The following is a 27,705-nucleotide window of genomic DNA, read 5'->3' as shown; positions in this document are numbered from 1 at the left end:
TAAAAATGTACAGAGAATCTGAATATTTTTCCAAAGAACATTTTGGAGTGTTTCATGGCCAATAGGTACAAGAAAAAATGCTCCCAAAACAAACAAACAAAAACCAAAAAAAGGAAAAAAACATCCTCAACATTATGAATCATCAGGAAAATGTAAATCAAAACTACAATGAGATACCATCTTATATCTGTCAAAATGGCTATTATTAAAGACAAGATAACAAGTATTAGCAAGGATGTAGAGAAAAGGAATCCTCATGCACGGTTGATGGGAATATAAATTAGTGTAGTCACTATGGCAAACACTATGAAGTTTTCTTTAAAAATTTAAATTAGAACTAATATATAATCCAGCAATTCCACTACTGGGTATCTATTCAAAGAAAACAAAAACACTAATTTGGAAAGATATATGTACTCCTACACTCACTGCAGCATTATTTATGACAGGCAAGATATGGAAACAACCTAAATGTCCATCAATGGATGAATAAATAATGAAGATGTTGGTGGTGTATGTGTACGTAACACATACAAAATGTAATACCAATCAACCATAAAAAAGAATGAAATTTTGCCATTTTTGATAACATGTATGCGCCCTGAGGAGATAATGCCAAGTGAAATAACTCATAGTGAAAGACTGTACAAACACTGCATGATTTCACTTCTATGTAGAATCTAAAAAACAAAACGAAACAAAACACAGACACATAAATAAAGATAACAGATTGGTGGTTTCCATAGGGGTGTAGGGTTAGGAGGCAGGCAAAATGGGTGAAGGGGATCAAGAAGTACAAACTTTCAGTTACAAAATAAATCATGGGGATGCAATGTAGGCATGAGGAATATAGTAACACCGTTTTAACTTTGTATGGTGATAGATGGAACTAAACTTTTTGTGGTGATCATTTGCAAAATCCCTATGTTCTACTCCTGACATGAATACTGTACATCAATTATATCTCAATAAAAAAATTAAATTCTACCATCTTTCTTTTAATATAAAATAACACATGAAGGAAAGGTATGATTATTTTTCATTAAGAAACCCAATCCAATGATTTTAACAAAAGCGAAACTTTGACTAAAATAGATGGCAACCAGACTCATAGCAAGACACACTTGACCTGTGCCATAGCCAAATCTAAAAAGTTTGTGAAATTTAAACCATCAGACAACGTCTCAGGTCTGGGAAACCACAACTTATACCCAGGATGCTGTTTGGGCCTTCAAAGCAATATGCTCAAGTGAATAAATCATGCATGAAAATCCTATACTATAGCATTCTTTTATGAAGTTCCTTTTTAAGAAGCATTCCCCCTCTAAGGCTGTGCCCCTTTCAGGTCCCAGATACTTCTCCATATGGGAAATATAATGCAGTAAAGCTTCCTTCCATCTGGTGTCTTGAAAAACATTTATGAAGTTTTACTGTACATTTCTGATAATCTTGATATTCCAGACATCTTTTTGTCAAAGTTATCCTAAAATGTGAACCTTAGAAATCATAATTTATACTGCCGGCCTGGATCCAGGTGTAAGGCAGAACATAGAGAAAAGAGAGAACAAAGCAGAGTGTTATCATATGGCCCTTCTTGTTGTGCTACCAAATCTGAGATCACTTTCCATATGAAGAACCTATGGGCACCAGACTATCAATGCCTTGATGATATACATATATTACTTATAAGTCAAAGAAGCAATCAGATGAACTAAAATTCTATGCAATGAGTGAAGGAAACTATCAAAGGGAATATAGACTAATTCCAAATTTGATATTCTTAAATTAGTAGGCACTATATTTATATGAAACATCTACATTTTAATTGGCCCAATTACTCCCCAAGTGGCATTGACAGTAGTAATTCCATGGAGAGTTTCTTGTACTAAGTGAGTGAGGTACTACTCCATGGGTAGCTTTTGCAAAATGATCCTGATGGAGTTAAAAATGATCATGTTTGAATTCTCACTAAAAGGGAATTTTTAAAGTTAGTTTTTATTAACTTGTCAAAACATTTATAAGTTAAGGAATTAGAAGGAAACATCTCTTTGCTGCTTAACATCTGTGATCTAATAAACAGGTGGGTTTTCCATAAGACAGCAAAATCTCATTAATTCAAACTAAAATAATGTTTTTAATTCAAAAAGTGGGAGCTGGGTTGAAAATTAATTTTATTTAGTCAGTCATTGAATTGCAGAGTTTGAATTAATACTATAATCAAGACAGGGAATGTTTCAAATTCTTTAAGGCATTAACTTTCCAGGAAAGTTGGAAATTTGTCCAAAAAGTATAAATATAATTCATTATTGTACTAATTATAGATCATGCTTACATATTCATTAGAAAATGTACACTAATGACCTCTGCTTTCATTTAGCCTAACTTGAGCCTCAATCTCAACCAAACTGAGGACTGTAACAGAGAAGCATGGTGTCTATCTCTACCATTTGAATATAGCAGCCACTCAAGCAAATATTTGTTGAATAAATACAGTTTTCTGAACTCTCAAAATAGGGGGGGAAATACAACATAAAGGAAAACTGTGACATAACGGGATTTTTAAAAAGGGGTGGAAGATCAAATGTGAAACAAAGACTGTACACTATATAAACAAAACACATTAAATTATACATCTTAAATTAGTAATAACAGGTACCATATGTTTAATTTCCATTCACCACATCTAACTTGCCTAAAGTTTTCTAGATCTACCTCTCTAAAGTTTTAATCAGATGTTTCAATTCATTTTTCCTTATTAAAAATTAATATGCATAGTAAAAAAAGACAAGATTCTTTCTGCCTCTGACCCTACCACTATACAACTATTCAACATGTTTTTATTTTGTAACTCAAAGATGCAACCAAGAGTGACAAGAAACCAAAATGAAAATCTCAAATTTGCAGAAGAGGTTTACTTAAGCAAATCTTTTGCATATATATTAAATTTTTACATAAAGACAATTCACAGATGGAGAAAAATTTCTACTTATGTATTGAAAATAATAAAATTATTTAAATCTTATACACATCAGACTTCTCATTAATTTGGACTGATGTACTCATTACCTTGAAATGCTCATGTTTTCTCATACCATATATGAAATACACATATTATGGTCAGGTACATGAGTATATGAGTCTATATATAAAATTAAAATAGAAACATCTGCTCCCCACAACCACCAAAAATTATCTAAATTTTGATTTAGAGTAAATGAAGTATTTCTCAAATCCTTAAAATAATTTTTGTAGGCAGTTTTTCAGTAGCCTTATCTCAGAGGGCTGTCCCTCTCAGAACAAGCATAATTGACTACAACAATGCATAAGTAAAGGAGGCTAATGACCTTGCTTAATTAAAATGTAAAACTTCACCATCTTATACTCCATTTATATGATTTTAAAGGAAGCTTTAGTAAGTCACTCTCTTGACAAGAGCATTCAGATTGCAGAGAAGGCTACAAAGGCGTTAATGACATTTACCCCCCTAATAAGAGCTGTTCACACTTCATGGTTTTTCCTTGTTATTGCTCAGGACAGACACTAGCACCTCATTGAAAGATCAGTGCTGCAAAGGAAAAAAGGCCCCTTGAGACATCTCAGACTTGTGGAAAAGCACTAAATCAGGTGATGCTACAGAGATGACATATTTGATTCTCAGGGGTTCTTACTCACCCTATGGCCATGGATTTGAGGCAGTTAACACACAGCCAATCAAAACCCTCCCCCACTCCCAGAAGACAGGACCATCCTCTTCTGCAGCAGGCATAGTGAAGGCTAGGGAGAAAAGAAATAAACTTCTTTCAGGTGCCCTAGGTCTGGCAGGATCCAAATGTCTTGTACTGCTCTCAGTTAATCTCCATCGATGTGTGGCTGAATGAATAAAACACTGACCTTTTCACCTAAGAGACCACAATTTGAATCCAACCTAAAGTCACTGGAGGATCAATGGACAGAGGCACTCATATTTTAAAGCAATAAAGCACTGCAGAAAGGGAAAAGGGAAAAAAAAAGTTTTTTTTACCGTGGTTTTGGCCACAGATTCAACCCAGTTTCCCTGGCTCAGCTATTATGAATCGGATCTCTGATTCAGAATTGAAAAGCTCCCAGCACTGCCCCTATGGATCTCAAAATCTGGCACGAGCCCATGGCTACTGCAAGGCAGACATTCCCTCACATGTCAATATGTGGAAAAGCAATCCCGGCTGGTGATGGAATGATGGCTGACTCAATGGAATATACTCAGCATGAACTCCAAATCTGGCAGAGATGACAGGACACAGAAACAAGTAGCTCTTAATTACTCTTTCAAGGGGAATTTAAGTGTATTTTTTTGTTGTTAATTTGAAATTTCTAAAGATGTATGCATACTTTTAAAAAGAGGCAAATGAATAAAGTGCTTGAAGACGTGTCCCTGACTAACTCGTTTTGTGTCTTAACACACCAAAAAATAAACAGGCTTAATATGAACAGGTACCCTAGAGACAAAAACTTAGAGGATAGACACTCTATTGTTTAAACGTCAATTTCTTTGAAGCCTGGACTAATCTGACCATAAGCCAATATTTTCAGCCGTCTATGTTCCAAACATTCTATTTATTTCACTAAGGAATCTGAAAGAAATGCCTGTTGTGTATGCACTGTCTTCCTTTAGAATCGCATCCCAGAGAGGATGCAGTATGCACCAGAGTCTTCAAATTACCACACTTATTCCACTGCTATTTTTAAAACCAAAAAAGAAAAAAAATCCACAGCAGGAAAAGCATATTAAAATAAAAATAGAAAATACAGCAACCACATTACTCATACTAACTAGAAAGCTGCCTCTGACACTATTATTATGGCTTTGTTTAAGAGAGAAAATTACATGAGAACAGAAAGCCAGGTTAAAGCATTTACTTATGCAGAGGACCTTCAGTTCCCAAAGTCTCTGAGAAATGGCTTCCTGGGGCTTATGGGTAGGAAATGCACAATAAACTGAACATGACCGCTGGTCAGAAAATGTATACCAGCTAATACCTTGTTCTCTTAATTTGGGGTCGTATGAATTATGGTCTACTGCAGCCATGTAAGGCATTCCACTGTTACAATGGAAAACTGTCCATCTGATTTACCCTCCAAGTCCTCATCCCAAATCTACATTGACTAAGAGAGGGAGAGAATACAATGGGTCACTCAGAGAGAGAGACAGAGAAAGAGAGAATACAACGGGTCACTCAGTGCCACCAACAAATGAAAGATCCCATGCTTCTTAGATAGCAATGGGATCTCAGTAGTAGGTTTCTAAAACAACCATTCATGAAACCACTAGCCAGTGATTGGTCTTTTTGAGGGTTATTAGCAACAAATGCCAGTTGTGTGAACCAAAAGAATCACCAGTCTCTCCCCTTAGAAAGGAATGTGATGAGGGGCACCTGGCTGGCTCAGTCAGTAGTGTGACTCTTGATCTCAGGGTTGTTGAGTTTGAGCCCCAGGTTCAGTTTTGAGATTACTTAAAATAAATCTTTTAAAAAAGAAAGGAAGTAAGAAAGGGATGTGATGCAAATATAAGGTGAATCAAGACTAACTTCTGAGCAACGAGCCCAGGCCTGGCCTCACACACTCATCTAAACCACAGCTCAATGCTGCTCACCTAACTGAAATGCAACTCTCCCCCATAAACTTGTTCACACCTCTTCCCAACATAGCATTCTTCCTATATGGAAAAATGCTTGTTCCATCCTTTCTACTATGTAACAATATCTCTCTTCTTCCTTTAAGAATCTCCTCTTTCAACAGGTCTTCCTAGAGTAATTCAATTTGGCAGTGGTCACTTTAATTCTACTAGCAAATGTATTGGCCTGCATTCTATTTTCCAATTGTTGCTGGCATTACTTATAAGACTATCATACATGAATCAAATAAGTGTATCTTTATTTATGTTTGTCCCATTTGTATGGAGTTAGTAAAAGCTTCCAGCAACCCACACAGATTGCTCATCTCACTTTCTACTTTTTCATAGTCCTTCATGATTTCACGTAACGAGAATGTGAAACATAGGTCACTCAAAAGAAACACATGGCAGACTGGGGGGCTGGGTCTTGAGAGCCTTTCTGTGATTCTTTGCAATCTCAGTTCTTGTCCAAGCCCTCACATCCTTCATCTGCCCATTCTGTCAAACTAGGGGAAGTATTAGAAAAGGACATGGTGGCTCACATAAAATGTATGGACAACTAAAAGAATCACAAAGTTTCTGTTGCTCTAGAAACTTGAGGGTTGCAAGGAATAGTGAACTGGAAAGTGGCTTTATGTAAAGAATTAATATTTATTGAGCTCTACTATGAATTTAACAAATGATTCCCCTTTCTTCTCAAAACTCCAGTAAGAAGATACCAGCAAAATATGACTTGTAGAAAGTATGTATTTTCTGCAAGACTATAGAGCTAATTGATGGTAGAACTGAGGTCTAAACCTACAGCTCAGGAGCGTTCCATTTCAAATTCAACAAGGAGCATGTCAGAGTGTTGCTCTGGAGACCATATAGTTTAATCAGTGCCATCATAGAGATATTCATTTCAAGTAAATATGAACTGGTTCTGGTCAGATGGTGAATGGCCAGAGAGTTGTGGGCTCATTTTTTGTTTCTCCTGGGGGACACAAAAACCCTCTCTCCATGTCCCACAGATACAAAATAAATTCTACCAGTTACTGCATTCCATCCTGGAATTTGGTGAGCTATCTATTTCTACTTTGCATGGGTAAAGGGAGGGATATTTTTACTTTAACTCTGAACACAAAACATCAAGCTACGTCCTTGGATATAGGTGTTTATTTTCATTTCTGTTCAAATAGAGCTTTGGCAAGGGATTCAAAATCCCTGTATTCCAATTCCAGCTTTGACCCTGCCTGAGGCCTTCAGCCATGATACCTTTAAAACCAGGGATAACAGTCTCTGAAACTATCTCTCTAATAGGGAGGCTAAAAGAATTGCTGGGATAATGTCTGTAGAGTGGTCCAAGCACGCTAGAAAACAGATAGTATAAATATAGAACATTGCTCTGAACCATCTACCTTTTGTATATCTCTGCCAAAGACAGGGGTATCTTAATCATTCATACCTGTGGTCTTTCTCTTCTGAAAAAGATTCACATAATGCATAGACACCTTACGTTATGGTGGTGATAACCCAGTCTTTAGTTGGAGTCAAATAATCCCAACTCTGGGTCAATACTATGAATGCACATTTTATGTATCTGCACATTTTTACAATTTTGATCATACAACCTGCATGGTTTGTTTATGGCTGCTTTGTCCTGTACTGTGAAGGCTTCCTGAGTGATCTCTTACGTACTCAGCATATAGTAATTAATCAGTAAAATTTGCTATTTGAAGGACTACCTAGAAAAAAATTTAAACCTAGAACCACTCTTCTTTCTGCTCCAGAAATTTTGTAAAAATCTGTGAGGTCAGGTAATACCCAGAAAAAAGGTTGTCTATTTTAAATAAATTTTACTTTATTCAGTGGGGTGAAAGCCCAGATACTCTAATCATTTTCATAAATTCACTAAGTAGTCCTTCATTCTGTGCCTGGTGCTTAGAGGAATATTGGAAGAGCTAATGAAGTAGAGAAATGTAAGGGTAATAAAATGGTTGTCATTTTTGGAATAAGTCATTACTTTAAAACTTAAATAAAGAAAAAGCACTATGCATATTCACACATTCAAAATGTAGTACCAGTTAATATTAATAAGAGTGTTGTGGGCTAGTTACTGCACGAAGTACTTTATAATTATCATTTTATTTAACTTTATAAATGAAGAAACTTAGGTTCAAATATATTTTTTTAAGATTTTATTTATTTATTAGAAAGAGAGAGAGCATGAGCAGAGAGAACTACAGAGGGAGAGGGAGAAACAGGCTCCCCATGGAGCAGGGAGCCTGTTGTGGGGCTTGATCCCAGGACTCTGGGATCATGACCTGAGCTAAAGGCAGTCACTTAATTGTGCCACTCAGGCGTCCCAGGTTCAAATATATTAAATGACCTATCTCAGGTAACAGAACTATCAGAAGTTGAAACCAGGATTCATACCCAAGTCTGTCCCACACTAAGGTCCTAAGTCTTTGTCACTACACTTTCCTGCCTCTCACTTGTAATCAGGTATATACTATGCATGTACATATATGCAGGTTGTGCATGCATGTATGTATGTACATATGTGTGTTTGCCTCATTTACAACAGAATAGTAGCTACTCTTTAGCCTGTTTGGGAAAGCACTCTAAGAGGCACAGTGAAATACTAAAAAAAAAAAATAAAAAAAAAAAAAATCCTGGATTTAGGGCTGCTATATACACAAAGGCCTAAAATGGCCACATTGGCAAGAGTCTATGTCATCATCTTTTTCATTATTATGTTAATCGTTAACATTTACTGGATACTTAGCAAGTGGCACTACTAAATGCTTTATATGCATCATCTTATTTTATCTTCACAATAAACCGATGAGTTACTATTAGTATCTGTACTTTCTAGGTGAGGGAACCAAGGATTAGGTAAAGACACGGGCCTATTTTCACACATTTAGTAAAAACTGGAGCTGCGATCCAAACCTGTGAGCCTGCTTTAACACCCTACTCTGCGGCCCTACGCTTTCCTTGTCCAACTGTACAAAAAGAAGGTAGAATTACAGCTACTCTACCTGAGTGGGGCACTGATCTGTGCTCATCCTCCATGGTACAAAGGTACGTGTCTTAGCTTCCCCAGTCACTTGGCTCCATTTAGATGGAAGCTCTGATCAGTGAGGTAGAAGAAATGACCTACTCTGCTTTCAGATTTGGTCCATGAAAACCTCCACACAGAATCTCCATCGCCTTTCAGCGCTGCCACCTGGATGAGGAGCCTGTGGGCCCAGAGAACAGCAGAGGCATAAAATGGCAGAGGCCCTAAGTTGCCAGAGACATCTGAGGAGATCAAATCACCTCCAGGAAGAAAACGTTCTCCAACCAGGAATGCTGACTGGTCTTGCTGAGAGAGAGAGAAATAAACTCCAGCTGTCTTAGGCCACTAAATATTTCAGGGTTTACTTACTAAATCAGCATTTATCTTTTTAACTAAAGCTTAAAATGTATTTATCGTCTTCTAAGCATTTGATATCTGCAGAAAAAGAGGTCTGACACCTGATATTTCCCTGCTGTAACTGATCAGAGTCAGGTTTATGCATAGATATAAGTGAAAAAAACTCGAGCGGGAATTTATAACATGTTTTCATCTACATTATTTCACCTTTTTTTCCCATTCAAGAGCAAGAGAGGTGTAAGGGGTTATCTCAGTTTTAAAGCTGAAGAAACTGTGAGGGCGCCTGGGTGGCTCAGTTGGTTGAGTGTCTGACTCTTGGTTTTGGCTCAGGGTGTAATCTCAGGGTTGTGAGATTGAGCCTTGTGTCAAGCTCTGTGCTGGATATGGAGCCTGCTTAAGATTCTCTCTCCCTCTATCCCTCCATTCCCCTATATCCCCCCCACCCCCCAAAAAAATGAGAAGGAGGAAGAGGAAGAAGAAACTGTGGCTGAGAATGGCCAATTTTCCACACTCATATATATAATTAATGGCAGTCCTGGGACTTTAGCCCAATACTCTTACTCAATGTCCAGTGCCCTCTTGCCATCCAACTTGATATCCTTTTATGGAGGAAAGAGCTATTTCAACACTGTTCTGCACATGATATCGTTGAAATCTTATTGATTGGGTTTTTTTACACTTACAAAAGGTATATATTTCTGAAAAGGTAAATCAAAGAGCAGAATTAAAAAAAAGAAGCATTAATGATAAATACCAGAACGAGAGAAATATTTGGGTCATGGCAATGAGAGAGGAAGGTAATCTAAAACAGGGTGGAAGATCAGGAAATACCCCAAAAAAAGGATAGAAAAGAGGGACTAATTTCATTAAGGTCAGGTGGATAAGATCTGTCACTGAATGCAAGAGACATTTTAACTACCTCTCAGTTGAAGAGTCCCAGGCCTTCTCTGTTCCCTAAACCATGCTGCTCTGATCTACAAAACTCACATATTACATTCTGGAAAGATTGCTTGGTTGTCTTAAAACAACAGCAAGAAAAACATATACTCCATATAAAATCAAAGACCTGAGTTCAAATCAGATTTCAAAATTTTCTCCTTCTTATTTTTTGGAAGCACTATTACGTGTCAGGCTGGGTACTAGGAGTTGGATTACAGTGATGAACAAGAAGTAATTGGTTCTTATCCTCAGGAAGCTTACAGTGCATCAACTGTGCCAATTAGTAGTGTCGGTGATTGTGGGAAAGTCACTCAAGCTTTTTGAATTTTAACTACTCCAAATGTTAATTCATTGGCAGTAACAGTATAAGGGGATTCAAAGAGCTAACATATGTGAACTTGCCCCAAAAGGGCTGTTTAAATACAAGTGTTTGCTGAATATCGACGTTTTCTACCACATGGATACCACAAAACACTTATTCTACATAGACCACTAGCTAGGGGGTGTGGGAGCCTTTGTTTCTCTTCCTACTGCCCTCAGGAGCCCATCTGTTGTTACGATGTTTAGTACCTAGGAAACCTGAGGAAAGAGTAAAGGCCCTTGGACTAATTGACTACTTCACATTCCAGGAGTTCCACTGCGAAACATCAAGCTATACCAAGTGAAGCAGGCTTCCTTACCCATTCATTTAACAAATATTTATTGAGTGCCCTCCCTTTGTGGTGTTCCCAAATGAGAAAGCCAAGAAGAAAACCATTTTAACAGTTGACTTAATTGATTGATTTTAAATTGGATTGGAGCTTGAGGGAAACAGTCCTGAGGTAGAGCCACACAAGAAAAGACTTATACTGGTTAACCTGGACAGAAAAGGCCTCTGTGGAAAAGTGGGACTTTGGCTGACACCTAAGAACAAGAAATCTGCCCATGTGTAGAGAGGAGCAAGAGAGTCCAGGCATAGGAATCCAAATATGTGAATGCCCCAAGTTGAGGCATTCTAATAAGTTTGATGGGAAAAGGCTATGAAGTGGAAAGTGTTTGATGATTCTACTTCCTTACTCTCACAAACCACTTATTCCAGAACTTCTCAGAGCCTTCATGCTAAAGTGTACCTTGAGGCTCTACCAGAAGGATCCTGAGTGTAGCTCCTCTCAAATCTAAAGTCAGACCTCTAGAAGATCAGTGCCCCCAGAATACTCTGGGAAATATTCTCCTAAAGTATTGATGGTTCTATTAATTCTGATTGTTTCAAGACACAGGTGATTTGAAATGTGCATCACTGCTTACCCTCTCACAAGGCTGCTGACACCTTAGCTAATTATTCAGGGTGTCTGATATGGTTCTCTGAATTCTGGCAGGACTCATTTGCAAAGCAAGAGATTTCCACAGATGGCCTGGTGTATGAGCCCAGGCAAGTCAGATACAGATTAAAACTGAAAAAATGACTGTGAAAACCTGATTTTAAATGTTTAAATTCAACAATGATAATCACCTATATTCTTATATCCTAAGTCAAAGACAGGGGAAATGGGGCTCCCTGTGTGGCTCAGTGGTTTAGCACCTGCCTTTGGCCCAGGGCATGATCCTGGAGTCCCGGGATCAAGTCCCGCATTGGGCTCCCTGCATGGAGCCTGCTTCTCCCTCTACCTGTGTCTCTGTCTCTCTTTCTATCTGTGACCCTCATGAATAAATAAATAAAATCTTAAAAAAAAAGACAGCAAAAAAGAGGAAAGAACAGAACACTGCTTTTATTTATTGTCAATAAATGTAACATGGGATAGAGATGCGAGAAAAAAATAACTTCGGTAGCAGGAAAAACATCCCATGTTCCTTTATATTTTAGCATTTAATTGCCTATTTCCTTTTTCTGCTGTTTTATGGAGTGTCTAAAATTTACCTCAGTTTTTCTGTACTTTATGAATGAACACTCTAATTGCTACACAGGAGAATACTGGGTTTTCTACCTTTAAGATGTTACCTGGATTCAGGTGACTAGGTGACAGGCACTGAGGGGGGCACTTGACAAGATGAGCACAGGGTGTTACACTATATGTTGGCAAATTGAACTCATACACACACACACACACACACACACACACACATATGTAAAGATATTACCTGGATTCTTAAATCATTGTGCTCCAAGTTATGCTATACATTTTACACCTAGCAGCTTCACTTATGAATTACATGGATAATTACATAAGTGAGAAGTAATTTTTATCAAAACAGCAACAGGATTTTTGAAAGATATTGCTAGCCTTTTAAATGAATCTGTGGCATTACTATTACCTCCCTTTTCCTTTTAAGAACCTCTTCATACATATCACTTGTAAGCGATAGTTTTGAACAGCCCACTCCTCTTATACCCTGAACTCAAAAATTCAAAATCAAAGCAGACACCTGCTATTCTTCCACATTCAAAACTATCTCTGAAACCAGCAGTAGCTGTGGAGACATAAGGGATATAGGTTTAGGCCCACAGAGAGTTGAATTAATATCCTGGCTTCACCAGTTCAACTTCCCGTACATCTTCATTTGCCCAGTAACACAATCTATAGCCAACTGCTAACCAAGTCAATATGTGGTAAGTCTAACAGCCACCCTAACTTGCCTTGATAATTACTCTCCTTTAACTGACATAATATTCAATATACTGTTGTTGAGAGCAATAATGCTAAAATTGATGCCTTGAGGGCTACAACACAATTGAGTTTTAGCCAGATAAAATGACTTGTACACTAACAGTGCATTATAGGGTTCCTCGACACACAGTTTATAGCCTCTGTGCATGAAAATGTTACATATCATTATATTCAGTCATTTGTGTATACCTTATCATTACTATATATAATTTAAAAAATACTGGCCAATAGCCAAATCACATTGCTTTAGATGAAAAGGGTTTACTTCTATAGCCTAGCTCTTGTTTCTCAAGTTTTTTTCTTTTTTAAACAAAATGAGCATTTTCTTACTAGTTTTGTGTCCTTCTACTTCTTGCTTCTTCCCTAAACCAAAACTGTTTTCACAAGGAAGAAGTAGAGGATAGATGTTAACAAAAAGCATCATTTAAGTAAAATCTATATTACATCAGTCCTATCAATAAAACAAGACAGAAACTAAACCTAGTGTTCTTCTAATGTAAAAATCATCCATGATTTTCTCAAAATGTCAATTCTAGACTCTGAATGGAGGAACAGATTATATTAAGACATTTTCAAAATGTATACTAAATTAATAAAAATTAATTATGACGTATCACAATAGATGTCAGAATTCTTCATAGGCAATAACTTCACCCTAAAATCAGAGACTTTATAAATTTCAGTTCGTGGTTTTGCAGTATTTTCCTCGCAGACTTAATTTCTCTTGCAATTTTGTATTGTTAAAAAGAAATACAGAATACATTTCAATGTACATTTTCTATGCCTGACTTAGAGATAGGCTGAAACAGAGAAAAATTAACACTTTAATAATAATATCAAGTAAAACAAAGAACAGGTATTGATTGGTCAAGGCAAAACATCAGGACCATATCACAGAACCACCAGCAGGTTCTATATTTCCTGCCATAAAAATGCTATAGTGAGGTGGGTTGTTAGGAAGGCAGATAATCAGTCATGCACCTCCTATCTGTTTGGACAGGAAGATACCATGCATATGCTCCAGAGATCTTAGGCAAAAATACACATGTAGAACTGAAATACAGCATTAATGACAGACTAAGCATCAGAGTGGAGGCAGTAAAGGTGGTACTAGATTGGGGCATATTATCTTAGGTTTTGAATAAAGAAAAGAGTGCTTAGCCACGCTTACAGTTCGGTTCAAAAATGTGCAAAGAGCTTTGCTCCTTTCTGTAGAATAAGAGCTATCCCAAATGGATATTAATCTTTATGCTGTGGAAACGAATGCAGAAAGATGTGGCACCATATCTATCTCTAGGCCAGTGTGAGCAGGTATTGTGAAATTGGTTCTGTGCTTTATTTTTCCTGGCCCCTTCCTCCTGGACCTCATGCCCCTTCGGGTCCCCTGACCACCCAGGACTTAACTTTCCACTCACCCCACTGAAATACCCCCATCCTGAGGCAAATGAGATAATGCTTGTGAAAGTCTTCTATAAACTAAAAACGTAATATATAATTATTCCTATTATCATCATCATCTTGTCTTCTGAGGGCCAAACTCTCTGCGCCTTCCAAGTTGACACCTCACTAAACTAAGCAATGATTCAATGCTAACCAAAGCAGTCACGGGAGCAGACAGGTTATTCCACCCTCTCTCTGTCTCTCTCTACTTCCTGTCATCACACCTCTCTGCTCTCCTGCCCTGGCTAACACCTGGAGGTACCACATAGGAGAATGACAGGAATGTGTGTGCTTTAATGCCTGGTTAAAGCAAGAGGGAGATGTGAGGTCCCCCACTCATCACATACCAAGCTGGCAGCCAAGGCCTTGCACACAACACAGGGTGATTCAGGGAATAAACAAGGCTGTCAGAGTAAAAAAAAAATTTTTTTTGAAGGGGGTCAATTCTCCTGGTATTATCCCCATAAAAATTTTCAAAAATCACTTCAGAGTCTACCTTCTCCAACTGTGATCTCCTTTGGCAGGAGGGAGTACTTCTTCATCGTCCAGTGTAGTCTTTTTGGATCCTGGGGTCTCCCAACATGCTGTTTCCAACATTTACCCTTCAAGGGTCGTAGGAAGACAGATGGCCATAAAAACATTTCAGAGGCAAAGTACACAATGCAAAGCAACTCATGACATGCTGCAAAAAATGATGAAAAAATGCAAGGAGGTTGGGGTGGGGGTGGGAAGTGGAGGTTGCAGGCCTCCAGAAGTCCTAGGACTCTTACCAGATCGCAAGTGCCACTAATACAAAGAAGGGGCTCAAGTTGGAGGAACAGTTGTTGTGAAAGCCAAATCTATAACCATGTCTGTGTGTTCTAGAATGGGTTTTACTGGTTATAAAAGCAGAGAGTTTGTAGAGGTTACAGTTCTTCTTTTGATTTAGAGGAAGCAGCAATATAGGGTATACAGACAACCAAAAAAAAAAAAGAAACCACCACAAAACAATGAACCTACAAAGGTGTAAGCAAAAGCCCTACTAAATGCAGATGAAATGTACTCTCAAATTTTCACAAACACATCACCCACCTCAAAGAGCCCTCCCTTTTAGGGAGCTATAATCAGACTTGGTGGAGAAGCAGGAAGCCCAGGTTGTAGGGGGAGAGAGCTAAATTAAAAAGATGCAAACAAAGCAACACAAGGCAATGGGCCACATTCTTTTTTCTACCTTACACCACTGAGCCCCAATGCCAGCCTGCTGGGACAGAGTTCCTTGTTCCCAGTTCCCTGACAAGCAAGCCAAAAGGACTGCTTTAATTGGAAGAGGGTGGGCATGCCCAGGCCTGTGAGGGGCAGGAAAGAGGCCAGGTTTACAAGGGTTCTCCCTCAACCCCAACTAGAGCTGGCCAGATACCAGTTTCGACATCCTCCCCCTACCTGAAGGATGTACCCCCGGACGTAGTCCCGCAGAGTCCAGCCCAGACCATGCAGGATGTGTAGCACCTCCTCTTGCTTCAGGACACTGAAGAGACGGTCTAGCAGGATCTTTAGCCGCACAGGCACCGCTTGTGTCCCATAGAGCATCAGGCTGCTGATGTCGAACACCACATTGGACTGCACGATCTCCACCTGGGTGGGGTGGTATAGGTGCTGGGTGCTGAGTTTATCCAAGGCTGTGGTGGTCCCACCAAAGTTCCGGAGGTGGGCAGGAATAGAGAGAGGGAAGGGACGGAGACAAAGAAAGTAGAAACAAGTCACTGGAAGTTATCAGGGCTCCATTTCTACAGACGGATCATAACCACAGATGTTTAAGCAAGCTTTTGCAATTTAAATAGTTCTCTTCCCACCTCCTCCCTGTTTCACCTTTTTTTTTTTTTAATTTGGTGTAGTTTAACAGCCGCAGACAACAGCAAATACAAAACATATCTGACTTTCAGAAAGAGAGCCACTGAGGTTTCTAAAGGACTGTGACTGGCTCTAAAAACCGGACTAATTAATTTGCTAATTGAACTGTGGCTTGGGGCACCTGGGTGGCTTAGTAATTGAGCCTTTAGCTCATGATTCCAGGGTCCTGGGATGGAGTCCTACATCAGGCTCCCCACCTCTGCCTATCTCTTTGTGTCTCTCATGAATAAATAAATAAAATCCTAAAAAAACAAAAAACAAACAAACAAAAAAAACTATGGCTTATCCAAGTTGTCACAGTGTTCCTCATCCCTCCACCAGAGACAGAATTCTCGACTCCTGCCATAAGAGCAGGCTCAACCAAGATCAGTTTTCTGAATAAGACTCACCTCTTAAAATACTTCAATGGTTTAAAAAGAAAGTAGAGCATGCTCTTTACAGGATAAAAGACCTAATTTGAGAGAATAAGGACTAGTAATGTAACTCAAGTTAAATTAGTGAGCAGGGATAACCCCAAGAATTGCTCTTCCAACTCTCCCTCTTGCTATTTACCTGTTAAACAGTTTAATGCTCACTGGCATGTTCAAGAAAAAGGAATTCACATTGTAACTTGGTCACTTTTTATTAACAGCTCTGACAAGGGTTTAGTATCAAATGAAAATAGGAAAAACATGACAAAAATCAAAATTGAAGAATTTCTATGTATTTCAGGGGTGTTATCTTAGTACAAAAAAACTAAGGATGACCATCCCCAGAGTAAATATTTTAGGCCTTTTTCTCCTCATATCTAAAAAAGTTACATCTAGATCTAAAAGCTAAGATAAGGTCATACATTCTAGCCCCCATCCTTATCTGAGCTCCTGGGAACCCTACTGCAGATAATGTAATTACATTTTTCCTCAGTTTCTCTACAGTGAACAATTAAGATAACATTGTCTCATCTACAAGGCTCAAAGAGATGCTGCAAAGATTAATGAGATAATGAGTGAGAGGTGCTTTGAACTCGTTAAGAGAGCACAAAAGCCTTAGATCAACTGTCAGAATTATACACAGATGACCTTCCAGAGATTAAAAAAGATAAACATGCGAGCTTGAAAGATGGTCATCTAATCTCATAAGTCAGGCAAATGGATATCAGACAACAACCAGGCTCAAATCGTAACTATACCTGAGAGTGCTTAAGTTTTCTGTGTAGTTCTAAACCACTGTCTGGCCTTTCTCAACCACTCTTCCCAGCACCTTATCCCTTCACAGTATAGGCTACTGTACATGTGCACTCTGAGCAACTCCTGTTTTAATATGCCCGTATTTCTGCATATTAATGCAGGTACTTAAAAGTACATGCACACACACACTTTTTATTACTACTTCAAATGTATTTTTTCAGGGTTCCTCCTCCACTCTCGTTTCCTCCTGACTTGTGGTCACCAGAGAGTTCATGTACTCTTGATAAATTGCTTTCTTACATCCACAGTGTAAAGGCCCTTATCATTTACCCGCTGGCTTCATTCAACACATTTACTCCCAGGAATACTTTGTCAAAGAGTTCGGGTTTCCTCATACTTCATTTCTTGCAGCTGATTTGTCTGATCTTTCCTATTCTAGTAGTTAAGTCAACTTTGAATAAATAGCTTTAAAAATTAATTTAACGTTTGGGAAAGATAAGGGATTCACAAGCCTAGGGATTGAAGTCTTCTCTCACTCCACAGGGCATTTAGACTGCGAAAATGCAGGAATGAGGTATTATTATCCCTGTTCTTCTTCAAGTAGAGCTTTACTACTCAGTCTCCTGATGAGTAAGCTGCTCTGCTTACAGAATCCTGTGACCAGGTCAGGGGAATCTGTTCCTCTCCCCGTTTCCCTTCATCAACTCTTCTGGCCTGCATCAAACACTTCTTCACTAAATACACTGCTATGACCACAACAAATAGGAAACCAAGAGGATTCAGTAGAGGGGAAATAAGATCACACTGAATCTTGATTTCTGTCCTTTTGTTTGGTACCTACAGCCATGCATTAAGTACATGAAGGTATGTGTACCTATGTATTCAAGGGCTGGATGGAAGGTTATCACACCTCTCCCTCTCACTCTCCAAAAAGGGCTGGCGGTTTAAAAAGATGAAGAAGACTAAACTGTCAAGGGGCCAGAAAAAAGAGAAGTTGTTCAGAGAACTGAAAGAGCCCAAGTGGAAAGGTAAAGCAAAAACATTTCCCTAGAAATGCTTTAGAGAACAATCAGAGAATGAGAATAATAAGGACATTACCTGACTCTTCCTCCTAAATATGCCATATGTCAAAAAAGGAGATATACTGTTATAAGCCATGTAAATATATGGTAGAAATCAACAACTTTTTCTATAAAATGCCAGACAGTACATATTTTAGGTTTGTGGGTCATATGTTCTGTTTCACAAGTGCTCACCTCTGCTGTTATAGAGGGAGTGCAGATAAGACTTAAACCAATAGGCGTGTCTGTGTTTCAATAAAACTTTATTTACATAAACCAGCACTTGGCCACATTTATACTCTGATATAGAAGATGAAAGGGTGGGTCAGATATTTAAAGAAAGTCAATAGCAGATAAGGGAAACAAACCTCAGACTGTCATTTAAGCAGCAATTACCTAGGAGATGAACCATAAAGGACTGAAAAACTGCCCACCTTGCAGATGTAAATTACAAATTTCAGCATATACGTATCATCAAAGATTATGATCTGTCAAATTTCTTGAATGTATCAAATTTTCCTGCTTTACAACTGCTGGCTCACACTGAGTCACCAAGTTGTGGACAACTTTTGAGGATGTCTTCCAGGTGGGCAAAGAGTAAGTGACAACTTTTTAAGTGTCATAATAACAGTAAACGGAGTCTGCCTCAGGGACTCAAGTCTGAGTCATAGTGGGGTTAGGAACATGAGTTGGACCAATGGGGATGAATAAAAGGCAGGGCAAGAATTTGTTCAGCAGAATGGAGTGAGAAAAGAGGGTCACCTACCTTTATACTTTATGGGTCTAACCATCTTACATTGTCCTATACCAATGGTTTTCCCCAAATTCCATTTTCAAATGAAATCTTAACAAAAATTGGGTATAATAAAAGTAAAGCTATTCTTGGTGAAGTTGGGAGTACATAAGGATTAGAGAACTTCAAATACTTCGTCATTCTTTTCTTCCATTCAACTTATTTAAGCTAGGACCTCTAGAGTTGCTGGAAGCAAAGTGTAAAAAAAAGTGCTTTTCTATAAAATAAGATGATGACAACTGTTTTGCCTGCTTTGCATCTACCCCCCTTCATTCTGATACCAGAAACTGGACTTCCCTTTGGGGAAATAATTCTTCCCCTACACTATCAACTATTTCATAGACCAGAATGTTATGTCCCTTAAGCTAGGCCTCGAAACCAGGATATCCCAAGCCCCTGGTACAGCAAATGGTTCAAGAATGGGCAAGTGACCTAAGTCTAAACATGAGATTGAGTCTAGGGTTTTAGTTAGAACTAGTGGGAAGTCTTCTCTTTCTTGGAAATTTGCAGCTAATATATATGAATGAGAATCGCATGGAAGACAGGCTGCTAGATGGCCTGAGAAAGACGAAGTACTGATAATAACTGTTTGATCAGAAGATATGGATATGGCAAAGTGGAGGCTGGTATTATCCTTGGAATTTTCAGTTACATGAGCCAAAAAAAAAAAATATCTCCTTACTCTCCCTTTTTATGTCTGCTTGAAGTAGAATTCCATAATTTGTATCTAAAAGAGGCTTAAGGCAATCACTTTTAGGGGTACTTTTCCAGCTGGATACCATGTAATTTCAAAGTAGCTATCAGTGGTTCAACTGAAGGTATTTCAGTTCCAGGCCAAATACTATTCACAATTTCTCCAAGGACTAGAAATAGAGTATCCTTAACAATTTCATATCTTATACAAATTTACAAAGGGTCATGGATACCATCAGCATTATTAAATAAAAATAATTGTGTGTTCGGGAATGGACAAAGAAAATGACCATGTAAATACTAACTAAAAGGCATCATTCTAGGGGGTTATAATGATTTCCTTTAATCCTTTAAAATTTTTTTAAAAACCACACAGTATTACTATTATTGCCTATTCAGAGATCACAGGCTCAATGAAGTTAAGTAACTGGTCTAAGGTCACTTGGTTATTTCTCCCAAGAAAATTCTGTTTCCACTACATGTTCAGATAAACAGTCAGTATGTCTGGAAACTTGCAAGTCTTCATCATGTTGGAAGTCCCTAACTCCCAGCAAACTGGGCTTCTTGCCCATCACTCTGCTGAAGCAAGCATTTCAAAGGTCACCAACACCTGCCTTACTATGAAATCCAATAGCTTTTATCCTTCATTATTCTCCATGATCTCTTCACAGCAGCTGACCTTATTGATCGCCACTCCTCCTACAATGCTCTTCTCCTTCATTCATGCATACATTCATTTATTCACCACCACTTAATAACTTATCACCAAGGTAGGGGCTGCATGCAGATGCAAAAGTAATTTACGTTGTGGCATCCACCCTCAAAGGAGACAGATGCCATCAATATAAATACTATAAAAGAGATTTGATAAAGTACTATGGGACACAGAAGAGAGGGCAACTCTGCCAGAAAGGCACAGTCTTGTAAGATAACTGAGAATTCAGCAAGTGAGAAAGGAGAGCGATGTAGGTAGATGAAACTAAGGCAGGCATTCTCAAACATTATGTGCATTGGAATCACCCGAAGGGTTACACTAGACCAACTAACACTAGACCATTATCCCCAAAGTTTCTGACTGGGTCTGTGGTGGGGACAAAGGGTTTGCATTTTGAGTTAAGTCTCCACAAGATGTTGATGCTGCTGGCCAGGGACCACACTTTGAGAACCACTGAACTAATGGGATACGTGTAAGAGAATAGACTATCCACAGAATCTTTAACACTTGAAGCCAAATAGTTAGGGATATATACAAAAGAGTCAGATGGGCAAGGCGTAAGAAGCCTTAATACTGAAGGCCAAAAGCTGTGGAAGACTTCTATTTCCTGTTAATAGGATATAGAAAACATTAAATATTTTATAAGATAAAAACGATGTATAATGTTAGATATAAAATTTTGACAAGGGTCTACAAGTTGAATTAAAACAATGGTTGTCAGCTTGAGGGACATGGCAAGCATTCAGCAGTAAAAGCCACTGCATAAACCTCAGCCACAGAGCCACAACCCCCTAATGAACAGTCGAGAGAGAGATGATCATGGTTAGTTTTGAAAACTGAGCATGGATGACTTTGATGTATACCACTACACATGCCACACTAAATATCACTGACATCTGGGTGAAGGTTTGGCTTAGAGTCGAGTGTACAGAGTAGAACATGTCTGTAATACTCCACTGGGACATGCCTTCACTCCGTGGACTTCCATGATGATGTGCCTAACTATGAAGGACGCAAAGGCCTTCCAAAAGGTGTGCAGACATTGGGATTCCATTTCCAGATCCTATAATCCTCAACTTACTTTTTGCTAAAATTGATCTACCTGAGTGAGAAAAGGCCTGCATGCACATGCAGATTAGCCATTTCCATTTCTCCTTTAAAAATCATATCCCTCCTTTATTACAGAATAATGGTGACTTACACAGTACACTGGCCAAGGGTGGAAGACTCTCCTGGACGCCAAAATAAATGAGGTTTTGTGGAAACCTCTTAATAATAAAAGCACCAAGAACCTCAGAAGGGACTTTTTTTTTTTCCCTGACTATACCTATTTGGGTAAAGGGTAACTAGAGCCTAATATTTGGGCCTATGTTGGAATATTCAGAATTCAGATAGAATGTAAAATGGAAGAAGAGGAATGCATTCACCTCTAGCATTCCTACCTATTTTAACAATGAATCACTCTTTAGAAAGTATCCTATGAGAACAAAGCACAGGTGTCCAATTGTGAAAATGGCTTTTGCCTCCTAACATATTCAAAGGAAAGCCATTCTTTTCCTGACACTCATCCCCAGGAGTTGGGATCATTACCTGGAAAGAAACGTCCCTGAGACTAAGACACATCTACTCTTCTAGATTCAGTTTGAATATTTTCCTATCTACAAACTTTGCAAGACACACTAGATAAAACATGAATAAAAATTTTACATGATTTCTTTCAGAAACTATGTTGATCATTTAATAAGGTAATTATAGCCTATTTAAATAATAACAAATATTTATGTCAGTTATGATTAATCATTTTCATCTCATTTCTTTTTTTTTTTTTTTGAAAGGGTGTGGGTAGGAGCAGAGGGGAAGGGAGAGAAAATCTTAAACAGGCTCCACACTTAGTGGAGCTTCCACTAAGTGTGGAGCCTGACACAATGCTTGATCTCAGGAATCTGAGATAATGACCTGAGCCAAAATCAAAAGTCAGATGCTTAACCGACTGAGCCACCCAGGTACCTGCCCCTCATCTTATTTCTTATAAAATTTTGAATATTTTCCACATCCTGTTAATAAAAGTGAATCAGCATAAATTATAATTTAAATGCCAAAGCACTTAATTTTTAACAGTATATAACTGCTTTCATTAAATATATGAAATCAGTTTGACTAGATCTAACAATATGAATAAATGTTTTTATAAGATAGGACTTTACCAGGATCCCTGGGTGGCTCAGAGGTTTAGCACCTGCCTTCGGCCCAGGGTGTGATCCTGGAGACCCAGAATCAAGTCCCACATCAGGCTCCCTGCATGGAGCCTGCTTCTTCCTCTGCCTGTGTTTCTGCCTCTCTCTCTGTGTGTGTCTCTCGTGAGTAAATAAATAAAATCTTTTTTTTTTTTTAAAAAGATAGGACTCTTACCTAATTTGTTCCTAAAGTCCAACACCGTATTGTGATACACACATGGAGCCACATTAATCAAAGTAAGACCATGACTTTTTTTTCCATGACTTTAACATACTCTTCATAAAAAAAGTTAGGTTTACATTATACTACATCATTACTAATTAAATAATAAGAAATAGCATTTCTATTGTAAAATGAGTAATTTTATTAGCTCCACATTTTATTCTAGACTGTTTTAGTAATCTACCCTATGAAATGGAGCCGACAATACATTGATTTTTAAATAATTTTTCTCATAATGCAAATTAATACATTTATTTGAGTTGAAATGTGAGCTCAATTTTTTCCAATGTAAATTAGATTTGGCAGCATGATTTGACCATGACCACTGGTGGGAAATTTTCATCAATCAGGAAAGCTGAATTTGCAATGATAAAAGTATCTTTTCATAATAATAAAAGAGCATACTGAAGAAACCATTTGAATACAGTGTTTTTGTTATCTCAATCTTTTCTGTGTGTCCTAGAATAAACAATATACCTTTAAATGAAAGACTAACAGCTAAATTTATAAGTGGGCATTTAATACACCTTGTTAATGCCTTTTCCCTAAAATTAAGAAGGTGAATGACTATAACAATATCTGGATAATAAGGTGAGTGATTTTCATTTTTTTCCTTTTAACGAAACTAACTACCTGATCATTGTGTAGTTTTTGGCAAACAATCTGAAATGATTTCTGAGAGCCCAATGATGATTAGATTAAGTTCCTTGTCCCATCTATTCATGTGACCAGGTATCTCAGCAGTTATAGCTGCAAAAATGATAAATGATAGGGTCTAACTTTTCTATTTCTTACAATAAATACTATTCATTTACTGATATATGAACTAATCTGGGAAGAAAAATATTATAACCCTGTCCATTTTATTGACAGGTGTGTTTCCAACAAAAATCCACCTTGTGTTTAATGAATTATTAAAATGTATAATATTTATATTGCTTTGGATCTTATCTTCATCAAGTTAAACAAGAAAATTTCTATTTATATTATTTTATTTTCATGGCAGACATGTGTAAGTTGAACAGATACAAGACTTTCCAGCCAACATGACTACATTTATAGTAATGTTATTTGGGGGCTGTGAACTGGAAACAAGCTAAGGAGATAAAATAAGACCTAAAATAATGATTTAAAGTTCTCAATGTTTTTTTTTTAAAAAAAGATTGTTGTCCCAGATAAAAAACAGAGTTTGCAGGGCTAGACTCCCAGGGTTCAAATCTCAGCTCTGTCACTTACTTGCTGCATGACCTTGGCAAATTACTTAGTATATGAAAATGTTAGCATGGCTCTTCATTTTCAAAGTTCTTTTTAGTGGCAGGCAAGCCAATAGCTTGAAGACCACTTGCTTAATTCAAGGAGCAAGGAAAGAAAAACAAAGAATCAAGACCAAGCTAAAAAGTGTGAGGAAGAAAATAGATGTTTAGAGTAAAGATGAGGCAGGGTTACAGGAGGACTAAGATTTTCTGGTTTGGGGGATTTGGCAGGGAAATCAATGGAGATGCATGGGAACCATCAGGATTTCAGAGCTGCTGCCTCTCCAGCTGCCTGCCTGTGATGAGCTGCCTCAAGGAATTCAACTACTCTTACGCTATGGAGTGACTCCTAACCTACCCAAGGGCCATGCCCTCACTCCAAATGCATACTTGATCCTTAGTGCTGAGAAAGGCAGAACTGAGGAAACAAAGCTGAAACAAAACTTTTTGTTACTGTTGTTATCTTCTGATTGGCTATGTCATAGGTGCTCACTGAAAAAAAAGCCGTAAATTCAAGAAAACAACAAAACAATCATCTTTAATCCTACCACCCAAAATCTGCTAATGTCCACATGTCGATATATTTGCATCTACTTCTTTCAGTCTGTAATTTTACATAGTTGAGGTGTACACTGTGTATACAAATTCCTATCTTGTTGGTGCTGTTCTTCCCATTGAACATTATATATAGCAAAACATTCAAAATGATCTCAGGCTACTTACTTAGGACCCATACATTTTTCCACTGCAGTTTCTCCTGGATCAATTTCTCCTCTCTGGCCTAACTTCTACCACTTTAGTATAGGCTTTTAAGACTCTCACAACTCCGTTACTGCAAGTGACTCCTGGTGGTCTGGTCTATCTCTGTTCTCTCTGGCCTAATACAACCTAAATACAATCCACAATTCAGTCTTCTCAAAATACTGCTTAGAATAGGTCTTTTCTCTGATTCAAATTTTGTAATGGTGATCCCAGCAAAACCCTCCCTTCCCCCTTACACAAAGTCCTTAACCTGGGTCAGAAGACTTGGCCAAATCAATTCACTATCTATCCTAATAACTGACATAGACCTCTGTGACCAAAATGAGTTACACATTACCTTTTCAAGCATTCCTAGCACTTTCGTATTTGGTCACTAAAAGAATATTCCTAGACCCTATGTTACGTTTTAGAGATTTAGTGAAGAACCAAACAGACACCATTCAAGCCCTCATGAAGTTAACAGACTAGCAAGGAAAACAGACTTAAAAAAAATACACATTAATGCACAGAATTACAAGCTGGGTATGGAATATGAGGACATAATTTAAATGGGTAACAAATTAATTGGCTTTTCCAGGCAAAGCCAATTCTGCTACGACGAAAAGAGAGAGCAGCAAAATAGTATGAGATGATGCTGTAGAGATAAGCAGGGTTCCATCTGCTGAGCTTCATTTAAAAAATTTCTAATTTTCAATGCTGTTCTGTAAGTGCCTTTCCTCTTATTTACCTTTTTAACTACATTTTTCTTCTAGCTTCAATTCAACTTCTATTTTCTTTATCCATGAAATCTGGAGAGGTCCCCTCATCTAAGAGCAAACTGTCTCAATACTTATGTGTGCCAATCATGTACATCCCAACCATATGTTGCCCATTTATTGGGTCACTTATGTACCTATTTTATCACAAGAGCTTGATGTTAAGCAACGACCATATCTGACACATAATCAACTCAAGGGTGTTCAGTCCTCATACTGTTGAATGGATAAACAGAGTTAAGTGAACACAGAATAGAAAAATGCCATTAGTGTATTTGCACTGAAAGCCTAAATGTAGGATTCTACTGTGCCACCAAACTCTCGATTTTACCCATGTCTCTCTCCTTGGATTTTTATATTCCTCTTTATACTCCCCTAGAAAACAGTGGGGTAGGTAACTGTGGCAATTTAAGGAGTGAGGTGGCGCTGCTAGCTGATCAGGAATTGACTACACTTTGCATGATCTATTCCCTTTCCTACCACTCCAAGCATTATTTGGGGGCATCCAATGGATTTCTAATAACAATAATATGAAATCTAGCTTGATGACGGGGTGCATAGGCTAGAACATAACACAGACATGATGAAAATCATAGCACAGATCACTAGATTTGTGATCCATGTGCTAGAGCAATGGTTTCATAGCTATAGAAAAGGTATGACTGGTACAGACTTTGGAAGGGGTCGGAGAAGTCACACAATAAGATTGTAAGAATAGTATCTACAAAGAAAAGGTTACTTTTCTTTTATTAAGAGGTCCAGAGAAAAAAAGAAGCCAACATATAAATTAATCTCTTTTTAGTAAGTAGAATTTTATCTGGAAAAAGAAAAGGATTTAACTGAACAACACAGATACTAGTTAGAAAATTCACACAAGAGCTTCTTGAACTGTGAATTAGGTAACTGAGGGAATGTAATTTACCTGGATTTCTTTAAAATGCCAGAAACAGAAGCTTACACTGGTAATTTTCTAGCTATGAAACAAAGGAGAAATTGAGATCTGGATAATTTTAATAAACACTTTGATAGGATAAGACTCCAAATGACACATAAGTCTGGATGAAGAAAACTCCTTTCTGTTAAAAACAGAAATCACCATAAGGACAACACCCAGCATTTTTGTGGTTCATTACTGTAAACATGTAATGTAAATGTAAAATAAGTATAAAATGTAATGCAAAATATGCAATAGTGAAATAATGTGAAGTAATATATGCTTCTAACAGTATTGCTAACTAAAAGAACAAAGTAATGTTCTTTATAAAATTCTGTTTTCAAATGTATAAAATAGTGCTAGGGGTCGATGAGGAGTGGTTATAAAAGAACTTGGATCTATCAAATGAAACGTGAATAACTATTTTTTATTTCAATTTTTAATAACAGGAATTACTCCCCAAACCTTCAAATAAATTAAAATAAATGTAAACCTGTAATTCTACAGACTTCACTTCTAATATTTTCTGTGAAGGTCACAGAAATAAGAACATATTCAGATAGTTTTTTTTCTTAATGTAGGAGTATAAAAGTGCTTTTCACTGATCCTAGAAAATTGGCTCTCAGTGATAGTTTATAGTTCTTAGTTTTCCACAACTTTTTTAAACATAACTTTCTTTAAAAGCCAGATTCAAGTGACTTAGGTGGTTTTCATAGGAATATGCTCGAACATTGCAGGCCCTGATGTCCGTCCAGTGGACTCCATCTAATAACAGTTCAGGCACGGCAGTGTGAAGCCTACAGCCATTCAACAAGAAGTGAGAGAAGTGGAGTAACTTTTCAAAGCCACCTACTTTGCAGAGGAAAACAATTAAAAATTTGTATGAAAATGGCCTAAAAGGAAATCTTTTATTTCACTAATTTCCAGACTTGCCCTGGATATTTTTAAATTTTTAAATACTAATTTGAAGCAATTTTATAAGTAAAAAAATTTTAAGAAACCTATTCTTTCATCTTGGGAGAAAGCCAAGTGAGCCTTAAATTGGAAAGCTAATTATTTCGAGAACTCCACATCTTTTGCCTCACTCCCCTTAGGATTCTAAATTATAACAGCATCAAGTGGTCAGCTTTTAGTAGTTCTGGGTCTTAGAACACAATT

At 37.7% G+C, this 27,705-nt stretch overlaps 1 protein-coding gene across 16 annotated transcripts in view; it reads right to left on the bottom strand.

Annotated features, from left to right (window-relative positions):
* Positions 1-27,705, bottom strand: part of BNC2 (basonuclin 2) — a 443,558-nt gene that overhangs the window by 108,441 nt on the left and 307,412 nt on the right. For all 16 annotated transcript variants that reach the window (XM_041761505.1, XM_041761503.1, XM_041761506.1 and 13 more), the window contains one exon: positions 15,491-15,726. In XM_041761505.1, the coding sequence (XP_041617439.1) occupies positions 15,491-15,726 (236 nt within the window). The remainder of the gene's footprint in view (positions 1-15,490; positions 15,727-27,705) is intronic.

The sequence above is a fragment of the Vulpes lagopus genome, chromosome 7 (genome assembly GCF_018345385.1).
Source record: "Vulpes lagopus strain Blue_001 chromosome 7, ASM1834538v1, whole genome shotgun sequence".
In the NCBI taxonomy this organism is placed as follows: domain Eukaryota; kingdom Metazoa; phylum Chordata; class Mammalia; order Carnivora; family Canidae; genus Vulpes; species Vulpes lagopus.
The sequence above is the reverse complement of the archived record's forward strand: the minus strand, read 5'-3'. Positions and strand labels throughout refer to the sequence as shown.